At 38.3% G+C, this 14,618-nt stretch overlaps 1 protein-coding gene across 1 annotated transcript in view; it reads right to left on the reverse strand.

Moving 5' to 3' along the window:
• Window positions 1–907: 907 nt before the first annotated feature.
• The window catches only part of LOC140171599 (N-fatty-acyl-amino acid synthase/hydrolase PM20D1-like), a 28,438-nt gene continuing 14,727 nt past the window's right edge, over window positions 908–14,618 (reverse strand). Inside the window, exons 7-12 of the mRNA XM_072194878.1 lie at window positions 9,824–9,899; window positions 9,342–9,403; window positions 7,114–7,192; window positions 6,789–6,860; window positions 4,990–5,155; window positions 908–2,025 (exon numbers count right to left, since the gene is read on the reverse strand). Coding sequence (XP_072050979.1) covers window positions 1,829–2,025; window positions 4,990–5,155; window positions 6,789–6,860; window positions 7,114–7,192; window positions 9,342–9,403; window positions 9,824–9,899 — 652 coding nt within the window. The 3' untranslated portion in view covers window positions 908–1,828. The remainder of the gene's footprint in view (window positions 2,026–4,989; window positions 5,156–6,788; window positions 6,861–7,113; window positions 7,193–9,341; window positions 9,404–9,823; window positions 9,900–14,618) is intronic.

Genomic DNA, 14,618 nt, shown 5'->3' on the forward strand with positions numbered 1-14,618 from the left:
CTGTAATTTATCTACTCACAGTATATAAATTAGCTACATGTATTTGAATGGGGCTTCAACTTCATCAATACTGCTATTTTCTTTCTTTGTTTTTTTTGTCATAGTTTTCATTTCAAAAATACCAAATGACAATTTGAATGACTTATCCTTCACTTTTAAGCAATTTATAAACAATTTTCATTTCGCTGAGATCACTGAATGGGACTTTAACTTCCAATAATGTTGCATTGATCATTTAAGGGCTGGGGTATGAACGTTTGGGCAGTATTTATTGTGGGACATTAGAGCACATCAGACATATCGAATTGCATTCTGAATACGAAGAATGTCCTTCTGATATCAAATAATTTTGATTTTTGAAATTCGCAATTTAATACACATTTTATGGCAAATCATTAAAATTGATATTTTGATATTTAACAGTACTCGAAGTAAACTTTATAAATCTGATGATTTATACTTAAAGTACATGTAGGTGGGATGAAAAGCCGACGATCAATTGAAAATTTTGACCTTTCCTATTGAATATATGGATTTTTTTTCCAAAAACACCAAAAAAATTAGGTCTTTTTGGGACAAAAATCCATATCTTCAATATGAAAGGTCACAATTTTCAATTGACCGTCGGCTTTTCCTCCCAGCTACATACACTTTAAGAATATATCATTAGATTTATATAATTTACTTCGAGGACTGTTATATATCAAAATTTGAAAAATATCAAATTTTTATAATTTGTCATATAATTTGTATTATATTGTGATTTTCAAAAATTAAAATTATTTGATATCAGAAAGACATGCTTCAGATTCAGAATGCAATTCGATAGGTCTGAGGTGCTCTCATGTCCCACAAAAAATACTGTCGAAACGCAATAAACGCCATTCTAGATCCCTTAAGATGAATTCATTTATGAAAAACTTTACCATATAATGAGCTGAATTGCCAATATATATGCGTAGCCATCTATGATCTGTCTGCTATGTATTGAGACAATGCAGTGGACTTCACAACAACAACAAAAAAATTAAAAATAAAACACTTCAATGACTTCATGCAAGATGAGTCAACCCGGATATGGTAAGGACATGTAATGCTTAAATTTATGAAATTTAACTTAAAAATGCTTTATAATTTAATCTTGAAACACATGAATAATAACATATCATAAAAATCATAGGGAAACCTTAAAAATCTGTTTTGTTTCGTTTTGTTTTGCAAAATACAGTAAGCCAGATACAACAAATGTTCTTGTTGTCATGATAGTACTTCGTTTCATCTTGAGTTTGGTCAGAGAAGATATAAAAACCCTTCCCAGAATCCTTTGCATCATGATGCATCACCTCATTACATAAAATGACACTCCTATAACTTTATACAAGTTCCCTTTATTTCATGTTGAGAATAGACTGGCTAAACATGGATCGATAGTCAAGAAATAAACATAATTTGCAAGCATTTTGTCATTACCGACCCATATTGCATTAGATCAGTACAGAAAATTGAAATGGAAGAAATGCATTGTGGGAAGTGTAAGATATGTTTTCTGGAATACTGTAGTGATGTCGGTGCTTTTATGTTGTTGTGCCTCTATCGTGCCGACAAACCCATCTTTGTACACATGTGTATATACGTTCTGTTGGCTTCGGTTAGACTTGATATCACAGTCATTGAAATACGTACCTATATGTCCTACTACTAAACTCGAGAGGAGAAACAAAGTAAAGAACCAATTTTGCTACAAAGTATGAATGAGCCTTTATATAATTATGTTGCAACATTGAATTGACAGCAGCTATGAGTGGTTATTAGCATGCTTCATCAGCAGCTATGAGTGGTTATCAGCATGCTTCATCAGCAGGTAGTAAAACTGCACCATCTCTAGGTAATGTCCTATAGAGATTCTTTCATTGTGTCCATGGATGCGATTAATATCCGATGCATCGGTAACCACAGGAAAAAAGCGATAGCGATTTGCCGTGATGTCTGGGTACCATTTTGTGTCTGTGTTTGCTATAAGTACACCTGTATGATGTGAATGAAAAGAGGCAAAAGAGGAAGATGAACATAGTAATAACACAGCAGTACCTTATCGTTCACACCATTTGCAAATGTGGAAGCAGAAGCAATTGAAATCCAATTTAAGCAAATTTTTTAATACTTCTGTGGTCCGAGTATGTATGCCATGGTGATGATCGATCGTATACAAGAGGTGAGCTGATGACCAAGCGTTCACCATCTTGTTGTCAAAACTGTTGATCAGCCAATCAGCATGATTGTTTATCACTTCCGAGTCATTCCAGCCCAATTCAATCATACCTCTTAAATTTTGCTTATATTTGGTATGAAGGTGTCTTGAGAGGTTACTAAAGTTAAGCTGAAAGGAAAAATTCTAATTCCCTTGCGTTTTCTACTTCTGACTCATCAAAGATCATCCTTTAACGCCGAAAATGGGATTTTTCTACACCTTCATTACAAATATGAGCAAACTCTCGACACACAGCACAGACCACGCTCAAGTATTAAAAAATTTACTTTAGTGAAGAGCAAGTACTTGATATATTGTGATAAAATGACTTTTAATTACCTGTTTGTGGTATTCTTTGATCCCAACCTGTTTTCCATTTATCACATTTTTATAGAACATTAATACAATGCTTTATACAGCTTGCAAAACACAGGTATTGCTGTGTTTTAATCAAATATAAATTTTTTTTCATAATTTTGACCAATGACTTGATAACAAAAAAGACCTGATGAAATTGTAGCACAGTTTAAATGTCAATATTTATATAGCACCTTTTCAAAGCACTTTACGGCATTTATTATGCTGCCACTAGAATATGCCACACTATGAGACTCCCAACAACAACGTTGCTAGTATGACTACCTTATCAGCTCCCCATTGTACACTTGGGTGGAACATGCCAAGTACAAAGTCACAAAAGTTAGAAATGGAAAATTTTGATTCATGAATGGTTGTCAAGGGGTTGTCACCATGGGAATTCCAGACCCATCAAATGAAGAGCTTTGTTGCAAAATCCCTTACATCCACTTGAGCAATTTTGAGAAAACATTAAAAAATCATCAAAAAATCAAGCAACAAAAGCAGTTTTTGGCATAGGATGCTTGGGTTGGATGAGCATTCCGCCGAAAACTGCTTTTGTTGACAACCCCCTTATATCAGTGATTTTTTTGATGATTTTTTGATGTGTTCTCAAAATTGCTCAAGTGGATGTACATGTAAGGGTTTTTGCAACAAAGCTCTTCAAATGTCAATTACCTGAATACCAATATTGACAGCTGTAAATTTAACCAGAGCCCTTTATGTAGGGTAAATGTGAAACCCATTAGCCATTAGGGGCATGACACAGCTTCTGCATCGGGGCTTGAGATTGGAATTCCAGTTTCCTTTCTCACGAAGTAGGCCTAAGGGCTTATAGTAAAATTGTGCAATTGTACTTTGGGAGTGGCCTTCTCCTCTTTCTCCTTTTCCTTGCTATTTTTTTCCATTTCTTGCTTTGTTTTACAAAGCTATCTGGGCCAGCATGCATCTTTATTAGCCTACACTGGCTATCTAGGCTTATATCAGGGTTGTTTTAAAGAAATAAATCGGATTTTTTTAAATATTTAAATCAGATATTTTTGTAAATACCTGATAGGATTGTGCATATGACTAGCATTCCACTGGTACTCTTTCGACTTTATCATGAGTTCTTGGAATAAATTTTTTTTTTGAATTGATTTAAATTTTAAAAAATCTGATTTAAATTTTTTTAAATCTGATTTAAATATTTAAAAAAATCCGATTTATTTCTTTAAAACAACCCTGATATGCATAAGCATAAGCAATAGCATAAGTTATCATTCACTTACAAATGCGGAAGCAGCAATTGAAATCTTGTCACATATCACATACATAAAATTTGTTTGGGAACACACCACAAATTTTGTACAATCTGAGTCCAAACAGTTTTGATCACAATTTTGGCCCAACAGCTTTTTTGGTTTAGAACCAAAACTTCAGTGTTTCCTATAGATGAAGTGAAATTAAACTCTACCTGGTGGTGTGAGTTATGTCCAATGGGCGATTCCATTTAAAATCCACACTACCCCTGTGGAAGATTTGAGAAATATCTTCCACGGGGGGAGTATGAATTTTAAATGGAATGAACACATTAGGCAGCTGCATTTGAATTTCAAAAATTCAACCTGAATCTTCCACAGAGGGAGGATGAGTTTCAAATAGAGCTGCTTAACATGTTCATTCCAGTTGAAATTCACACTCCCCCTGTGGAAGTTATTTCCCAAATCTTCCACAGGGGTAGTGTAGATTTTAAAAGGAAAAGCCCAATAGTCACTAACTTTCTGACAGACAGACAAAATGATTGATGGACATAAAAACATGCAGCAGCAAGATATTTCTTCTTCTTACAGAGGTTAGCGTTTTTTCACTCTCTTTGGTTACTGTGTGTGGGGGTCGGAAAACCAATCAATCAAGAAAGGGCCTAAGTAAGCAAGCAAGCAAGAAAGCAAGCTAGCAAGCAAAGCAGAGTAAGGCAGAGCAAAGCAGGGCAGAGCAAAGCAATGCAAGCAAGCAAAATTAGGAAAGTTGATTATTTCAAAATGATACTATTGGTAAAACACCATACTTTGTATTTCTGAGTATCAATTTGGATATTTATCCTTGCAAGTTAAGCATATGAGCCCAAATTGGCTCCACTATATACCAATCTTACACAGATACCCTGTATTTGCTATATAAAAGAATGTACACTAGGATCCACAACATGTTCATCTATCAGGGGCACATCAGTTCTTTAACCCTAATACATCTATACATTTCTTGAATGACCTTTGAAAACGTGGGTACAAAAACTCATACTCTGCAACTTAATTTGTGGTCAAATTTTGCACTATGATTGTTTAATTGAGGTTATTGAACTATGCCATTGGGATGAAGCCATTGTGGTCCATGGTGGTACTTACTTGGAGATACAGAAGCACCTGGGAACACCTGTTTCACACACTGTGCTATGGATTTAAACCCAAGGCTAGATTCTGAATAAGGTGATATATGAGATGGCTCATGGGCAGCTATGGTTTTCAGTTTAATGCGATCATCATTAACGACCTTCTTGACATAGTCTATGACCTACAGACAAACACAAGAAACAAACATTATCCATTTAAGTTTTGTCAGGAATGGTTGGACACATTGGTGCAGTTGTATAGAGTGCAGTATCTTAGCTAGCCACCTGTCTTCCTGTCAGTTTAGAAGCATAGTTTGGTCCTGCACCAGGCAAAATTCATACCTTTGACAGATGCTACATTATAATTGTAGGTGCTGAGAAATGCTGTTGACCTTTTTAGTAGACCAGCTTTGCAAAACAAGGCCATAGCAACACATATCTGAATGCTTTGAATCACCAATGGGCTGTAGAAGTCTGGTAAATATTTTTATATGGGCAAATCTCAATTTCTAGCTAAGACCCTGACAGAGTGGTACTTGAAAGTTTTAAAACATATGTATTATTTGTTCACAAAGTCTCCTTGGACCACCAAGAGGGGACAATATTTTCAAATCATCCTGCTGACAGGTCCAAAATATTTTTTGCCGACTAGAATGGTTAATTGCTGACTTCCATTTTTTTTTTCAACAGGGCACTCCAGAATCTACAAAGTGGGCAGAGGGTAGGGACTGAAACGTTTTTCTCAAATTTACCTCTTTTTGTCAGCGAATTGTTTTAACTGAATACCAACAAAAATAAAATGGGCCAAAATCAGAACAATTGTGGCCATTATAACTTTTCAGCAATTTTGTCTTTGTGCCAGTATTTAGAGACTTTTTGTCCCGGTATTTTGTGCTGGGGGATACTTGCCCCCACCCCCCGCACTTTGATGTAAGTCCCGGGACAAAGTCACCAGAAGTGCTAAGTTTTAGGGGATGAAAAATCCCCAGGGAAGTATAAAACAAAAAGATAAATAGCTTTCTTTACAGGGACTATCTTTTGAAATTTGCAGGAGAGCATTAAATAGCTCTATAAGAGCCTTCAAGGAGAGCTGTTTAGAGCATTTACAACAGAATGCAAGAAGAGAATGGTCAACTAAGAAGGGCAAAAAATCACTCTCCTGTATCAAATTTAAGGAGAGCAGTAGAGAGTGAATGCTCTCGCTCTCCTCAAAAGGCAGTCCCTGCTTTATATCAATTTTTTTTAAATTTTACACATGAGTTGACTGGTTTAAATTGGGGAACAGATTATGACTGGGACATTTACCCCATTCCCTTCAGGGCCACTGAATGATTAGGGTAAGAAGGTAGAGTTTCATATTGTCTTAGATATATACCCTGTTTGCTTAATCTGTAGATGAATATAGGCAAAATAACTAATTCTCGATCATTCTGCATCAGCGTACTTTTCATATAATAACATGATCGCGTGACCTACATGACCGAACCTAGACCTTGCCTAGCAACAACCGTGTGCTTGGCCAATTCTCAAAAGCTGTGTTTGCGCCGTAAGCATCGGTCTTTGCGTAGTACGCTCGATGCAAATACCTGTGCGTACTCCAAGTTGGCTCTCATGATCGAGAATTAGATATTTTGCCTATAGATGTTGTATATATGTTGTATACAACCATATCAAGGTTCCAGAGGGCCCTATCTGCAATAGCTGCCCTATAGACATTTTACAATTTCTGCATTCTATATTGTATGCATATGACACCTGGCAGCTATTACAGCAGATAGAGCCATCTTGCATCTGAACCCTTGATATCCAACTTACATCTTGTACTGTTTGCGCTGGGTGGATTCTGAAGTTAATATTGGCTGTAGCACTCGGTGGTAACACATTACGCTGTGGAATGCAAACATACAAACAAGAGATTAATGTTGCTAATCAGTTGCTTTTAATCTCCTTTTTAGATAATCCTGAAATTTTAAAAATACTGTTATATTACCTTTAATTCATTCACCTTTATTTCCATAATAAAAGAACCCAGACAAAATATGTATCAACACATTGCTACAAAAAGATTGAAGAAAACAATTATGGCCGGAATGGTCAAAAGACCTACAAGACCAGCATTAACCACTTTTACAAGACTAACCTTAATCCCGCCTTTGAATACAGTTAATGCTGTTGTTGTCCTCAAAAATGCATTAGTAGATGGCTTTCTTGACATGATCCTGAAATCAAGCAAACAAGAAAATTAATCTAATACTAATTGGGCTATTCCATTTAAAATCCACACCACCCATATCTTCCTCAGAGGGAGTATGAATTTCAAATGGAATTAGCACATTAGCAGTTCCATTTGAAACTCACTCTCCCTCAGGGGAAGATTCAGGTTTACTCTTTCTCAGAGGGTGTAGGAAATTCAAATGGAGCTACCCAATGTGCTCTTCATTTGAAATTCATACTCCCATGTTGCAGACATTTCCAGAATATTCCAAGAGTTAACATGGAAGTTATATCTCCATACAGGTGCAGCATTTGAAATTGAGGCATAATTGCATAATCTAATTTGCCCATAAATTAGGCTTAGGCTTACTGTTAGAATTAGTCAAAACAACATTGGAATGTATTAGCAGCATGCAGACTGATATTATTGGGCTATTCCATTTAAAATCCACACTACCCCTGTGGAAAAATTATCATAAGTCTTCCACAGAGGGAGTATGAGTTTCAAATAGAATAGACAATTGGGTAACTTCCATATAAAATACCCACTCCAATTGTGGAAGATTTCGAGGTAAAACCATAATACAGGGGGAGTATGGGTTTCAAAATGATTAACCCTGACCAATTACATTTGAAAAACATACTCCTTCTGTGGAAGATATTTCCAAAATCATCCACAGGGGTAGTGTGGATTTCAACTGGAATAGCCTATTGACATTAGCTAAAAAGTTACCTTTCCAGAGTAGCAACATAGTTTGAGACACCATCACAGCATCTTCATTCGGCATATTTACACATCCAGTCATTCCTAGTCTATCCCAAGGATAGAAACCTGGACTCCAACAAATGTGATGTAATATACAAAATCAGCTACCCGAGTGCATGTTGGCAAGATAGCAAGAGCACTTGGCACCAGGTTCAAAGAACACACTAGATGTACAGACTCCCTAACAGCGGTCAGCAAACACATGTCTGATCACAAGCATGACATCAGTTTGAACAATGTTATTGGCAGGGAGGATCGTTTTTGGAACCGGAAGATCATGGAAGCCATAGAGATCAATCCACAAAACATACACTCAACAGGGATGCTGGATACGACCTCCCCGCCATATCTATGATAATCTGCTATCACTTGACCCCCCGGCACTTGACCACCCACCGGATGATCAGCGTAAACGCTGCTGAATCAAGATGCCATGATGGTGTCGCAAGCTACATTGATGCTCAAGACAGACTCTATAAGAAAAGATAACTTTCTAGCTAATTGGTCAGTGTAAACACTATGCTGAATTAAGACACCATTATGGTGTTCCAAGCTACATCCCTGCTCAAGACAGTCTCTAGAACGGTAACTTTCTAGCTAATTGATCAGTGTAAACACTATGCTCATTGCTCAATCAAGATGCCATGATGGTGTCACAAGCTATACATATTGCTCAGTGGCGTACCGTGGCCGCCCCAACCCCGGGGGGCTGAAGAAGAAACAATTTTGCAGCCCCTTCCTTAACAGCCCGAAAAGGTTGACCCAATTTTTTTCACGGTCGTTTGAAAAAGTGAAGAGCAAAAAAAAAAGAAAAAAAAAAAAAAAAAAAAAAGCAACCTTTTTTCAAAATTTTTATGCTTTTTCAATTTTTGGCGCCCTTTTTTATTTGCTAATTCGTTTTGCCGCCCCTTCGTTTTTGCCGCCCTGTTTTTTGCCGCCTTCTTCTTCCGCCGCCCTTCGTTTTTGCCGCCTCTACTTTGACCCGGGGACTGGCCCCAAAGCCCCCCAAAATACGCGCATGTTGCTGCTCAAGACAGACTCTAGAAAACATAACTTTCTAGCTAATTGATCAGTGTAAACACTATGCTGAATCAAGATGCCATGATGGTGTCGCAAGCTTAAGTTTGTTCGGTTTATTTAAGGCGGAAAAAATAAGACTCATAACACTGTGTATTGATATAGAATGGCGTGCACGTTGTTGGGCGCAGTGCTTACGCTAGTTGTGCGTTGTGTAATGCGTGACTGGCGCACACTCATATATGAATTTATGCGAGCGTGAGTTGAGACTTTATTGACGCGCGTAGTAACAAAAGCCGAATAATTTCTGCCTTATATAAATCGAACAAACTTTACATCGCGGCTCAACACAGACATTAGTGTATTCTTACCACTCAAAGATTGGGCTAAACAACCAAAAGTTAGCTATTACCATTTTCAATGGGAAGATTATCTGCAAATGACAAAGAAAACATGAGCAAAGTTAACTATGTGAATTTTAAAGTGAAACATAACAAATGTACATATGTGTACATCCATATCAAAACGATGCACTTGTCGGCTGCTACACGTGTCTCATTTAACACAATAACTAGGAACAAATACCAGACTCATATCAAGTGTAGGTCACTTCATATCATCCCCAAGTCAAATTGTATAAGGAATGTTCTCTGTATTCCTAAACCATGTGACTTGGGATGATTTGAAGTGACCTCCACTTCGGAGATGAGTCTGGCATCCACTCCTAGCCACTATGTGAAATGAGACATATGTAGCAGCCGACAAGTGCATCGTTTTGATATGGATGTACACATATGCTTACAACAAACACCCCGCATACAGACAGAAACAAAAGAGAGTGATAAACACTAACCTCTGCACCAAGAAATTCAAACATTGCCCTTTCTGGTCCTTTGCCAAACATGCTTGGGAAGGGATTTGTCTCTAATCTGAAAAAAAAATTACCATTATTTTCTTATTATTACAAAGAATGAATGAATGAATCAAGGAATCAAACAATTATTCAAGCAATCATCTTTTGAATGATGTAATTATTTAAAGATACTATTGATTTTACACAATTTATTGCAGGCTCTTAAGCTACAATGCATCCAATTGGTTTGACGTTACTATTTTCTGAGAGTACCGGTACTAAATATGAGAGGTGCTATTCTGATCGCAAAACAAGTCTAAGGGCACAAGAGGCCATGGCCTAGGTGACCTTGTATTTGGATGCCTGTGGCTGTATTTATTGCCTTCTGCACAACCAGGAAGTTCGCCATACTGGATTGTCGCACCCAGCGGATAAAAAATAGTGGACCATTGGTCATAACTGGCCTTTTCAAAACATTAACATTTAAAAGCTATATGCTCACTGGCCAAAGCACATAGTGACTGCCACAATATACACGACACACAGACAAGCCCCTGACAGAACTTGGCTGGTTATTGCCTGCAAGATACCAAGCCTGAATAAAAAGAAACCACCGGGAACCAGAAATTTGACACACATAAGGCTCCCCACTCAATACACGGGATCGATACATGTGTATGTGCAATGCACGATTTGATATTCAGACGATAAATCTTTGGATACCGGGGCAGAAAATGATGAATATCTCCCGTAATTTTTTGATTCTAAAGAAGCCAATTTCAAGGCTTGCCCTTGAATATATGTGTTGAAAGAATATGATAGTCGTTAGCTTGCGTATTGAGAAAGAACTGTGCGTTTTGAACTCAAAAACTGACAAAAATTCTGCTTTTATATGTACCGAACAAAAAAAAAAGACAGCTGCCCTCATTCGTAAACACTCGGGTCACGGAAGATACATGGTACTATAGCGCAGCGTAGGCCACTGGTGGAGGCAGTCTAAAAGCAGATGACGTCATGACGTATACCATGCTCACTGACATCTACCATGGAAGAAAGAGATGAGAAGGAACCACAACGACTTCGATCGGCCAAGTTTTAATCCGCTTATCTATTGACGCATGAAAAGAAAAGCTATCAATGGTACTTACTTTCATGTATGATCCATTTACCGCGATCGATGCTTGGCAAAATCATTACCGGAAAAAATTTATAACAAACCCATCCACGAACAAACAAACGCTACCCAGAAGTAAGATTATGGAATTTCACTGATGCTCTGAACATGTATAGTAGCTTTGTTTTGGGATCTACAGTCAAACTGTTTTCTTGATCGTGTTGTGTAGAAAATGTCCTATAAAACATCGAAAAGGTAATCAAAATCTGCCGTTTTTTTGCTGAGTTTCGTCTTTAGCAAATAAGGTAAGATTTTGGTGACTTTTTCGATGAAAAATAGATGTAAAATGTTCTTAAATAATGCACAATGTTCGGTTGAGTCCGGTACATAAAACCTGTTTAATTTAATAGTTTATATGTGTATAATCGTAACTAGCTAACTTCGTTTCAGTGCCAAAGACTGCCAACTCTGAGAAAACAATCATCAAAGTTCGGACAAATTGGGCAAAATGGAAGAAAAAGATGTAGGCCATCAATGACCGATGATCACGTCACCAAAGAAAATCCTATAGGGTGCTTGCACGGAAGGTCATTAGTTCAAATCATCCTTCACACACGCTCCAGAAGACATGCAAATACATGGAATACAATACCAATCACCTATTTAACGCGGGTATTGATCAAAGTAAATCCTCATGAATAACAATGTCAACTAAATGTCGGTAAAGGGAGTGGACAAAGTGAATGCGTTCGTTGTGGTTCCTTCTTATCTCTTTCTTCCATGCATCTACAGAGGTCAGTCACCAGGCTATTGTCAATAGCCTTAGTCGGATGTCCCCCGGCCCATTATTAGAGACTGACCGATCAGATCGGGAGCTTCCTAATCGGGCCGATTATTAGCTTATCGGTAGTCATCTGTATCGGCCGATTTTTCCTTCATCCGCCGATGTAATGCACCGATCACCCAATATCATGAAAGTAATTGTTGAAGCTTAACAAGTATTCATTTATTGGTATATTTCTTTCTTTAAATCAAGCGAAATTTAGCAAAAGAACAAGCTTTGTAGGCGATAAACATATATAAAATCATACCGTGATTCAGGCACGCAGCTGAGATAATCAGGTAATTTCCCGCATGCATACTTCCGGGTTACACACATGCGCCAGTGTCAGATTGGAGAGAGCTACGGGCCGCGTGCAAAACTCAACACTTCCAGGTTACACACGTGCGTGTCAGCTACGGGCCGCGTGCAAAACTCAACACTTCCGGGTTACACACGCGCGTGTCAGCTACGGGCCGTGTGCAAAACTCAATACTGACTTGAGCGTAAACACAATATTAAAATGGGGCGTCGAATGATTCGACGGACTTGGATATCAGGGGAAAAGGTAAATTGAACTTAGAATAATCATGGTCAAATTAAGTATTGTAAATGAGCACGGAGTGTAGTTTTGTGCTCAGAGCATACATAATTATGGTAATACTTTGCGTGCAAGTACCCTTTCAACATACAGGTGAAATTTACTCATGGCGATGGCAGCCATTGTTTACAATTGGGGAATTGGTAATCGGTGATCGAATCGGCAGATCAAAGAGGGAATTGATCGGCCAATCGGCCGATTCAGATAGGGACCTGATTGGTCAGACACTACCCATTATGCATCTCAAAACTATTAAACAGGTCAGAACAAAATGGCCATGCGTGGCTGTGGACCCAACCGAACATCATGGCGATTTCTGCCATGAAGATATCAGGGCGATGACACTGCTGTGTGACATGTGACTTACCTAGACACAGCTTGTGATAATATACCAATGTTAGTCTCCTTTGGGGGCAAAGACGCATGTCCTGTAGGTGCTGAATGAGTACATACTCCCCTAATCTAATCTCTTTGGCTATAGATGACATGTGACTTACCTTGACACAGCTTGTGATAATATACCAATGTTAGTCTCCTTTGGAGGCAAAGACGCATGTCCTGTAGGTGCTGAATGAGTACATACTCCCCTAATCTAATCTCTTTGGCTATAGATGACATGTGACTTACCTTGACACAGCTTGTGATAATATACCAATGTTAGTCTCCTTTGGAGGCAAAGGCGCATGTCCTGTAGGTGCTGAATGAGTACATACTCCCTAATCTAACCTCTTTGGCTATAGATGACATGTGACTTACCTTGACACAGCTTGTGATAATATACCAATGTTAGTCTCCTTTGGAGGCATAGACGCATGTCCTGTAGGTGCTGAATGAGTACATACTCCCCTAATCTAACCTCTTTGGCTATAGATGACATGTGACTTACCTTGACACAGCTTGTGATAATATACCAATGTTAGTCTCCTTTGGAGGCAAAGACGCATGTCCTGTAGGTGCTGAATGAGTACATACTCCCCTAATCTAACCTCTTTGGCTATAGATGACATGTGACTTACCTTGACACAGCTTGTGATAATATACCAATGTTAGTCTCCTTTGGAGGCAAAGACGCATGTCCTGTAGGTGCTGAATGAGTACATACTCCCCTAATCTAATCTCTTTGGCTATAGATGACATGTGACTTACCTTGACACAGCTTGTGATAATATACCAATGTTAGTCTCCTTTGGAGGCAAAGACGCATGTCCTGTAGGTGCTGAATGAGTACATACTCCCCTAATCTAATCTCTTTGGCTATAGATGACATGTGACTTACCTTGACACAGCTTGTGATAATATACCAATGTTAGTCTCCTTTGGAGGCAACGACGCATGTCCTGTAGGTGCTGAATGAGTACATACTCCCTAATCTAATCTCTTTGGCTATAGATGACATGTGACTTACCTTGACACAGCTTGTGATAATATACCAATGTTAGTCTCCTTTGGAGGCAAAGACGCATGTCCTGTAGGTGCTGAATGAGTACATACTCCCCTAATCTAATCTCTTTGGCTATAGATGACATGTGACTTACCTTGACACAGCTTGTGATAATATACCAATGTTAGTCTCCTTTGGAGGCAAAGACGCATGTCCTGTAGGTGCTGAATGAGTACATACTCCCCTAATCTAATCTCTTTGGCTATAGATGACATGTGACTTACCTTGACACAGCTTGTGATAATATACCAATGTTAGTCTCCTTTGGAGGCAAAGACGCATGTCCTGTAGGTGCTGAATGAGTACATACTCCCCTAATCTAATCTCTTTGGCTATAGATGACATGTGACTTACCTTGACACAGCTTGTGATAATATACCAATGTTAGTCTCCTTTGGAGGCAAAGACGCATGTCCTGTAGGTGCTGAATGAGTACATACTCCCCTAATCTAATCTCTTTGGCTATAGATGACATGTGACTTACCTTGACACAGCTTGTGATAATATACCAATGTTAGTCTCCTTTGGAGGCAAAGACGCATGTCCTGTAGGTGCTGAATGAGTACATACTCCCCTAATCTAATCTCTTTGGCTATAGATGACATGTGACTTACCTTGACACAGCTTGTGATAATATACCAATGTTAGTCTCCTTTGGGGGCATAGACGCATGTCCTGTAGGCGCTGAATCTACTGATATGAGCAACACACAAACATGATGGTGGAGTACATACTCCCCTAATCTAACCTCTTTGGCTATAGATGACATGTGACTTACCTTGACACAGCTTGTGATAATATACCAATGTTAGTCTCCTT

Source organism: Amphiura filiformis, chromosome 15 (genome assembly GCF_039555335.1).
Source record: "Amphiura filiformis chromosome 15, Afil_fr2py, whole genome shotgun sequence".
Lineage (NCBI taxonomy): Eukaryota > Metazoa > Echinodermata > Ophiuroidea > Amphilepidida > Amphiuridae > Amphiura > Amphiura filiformis.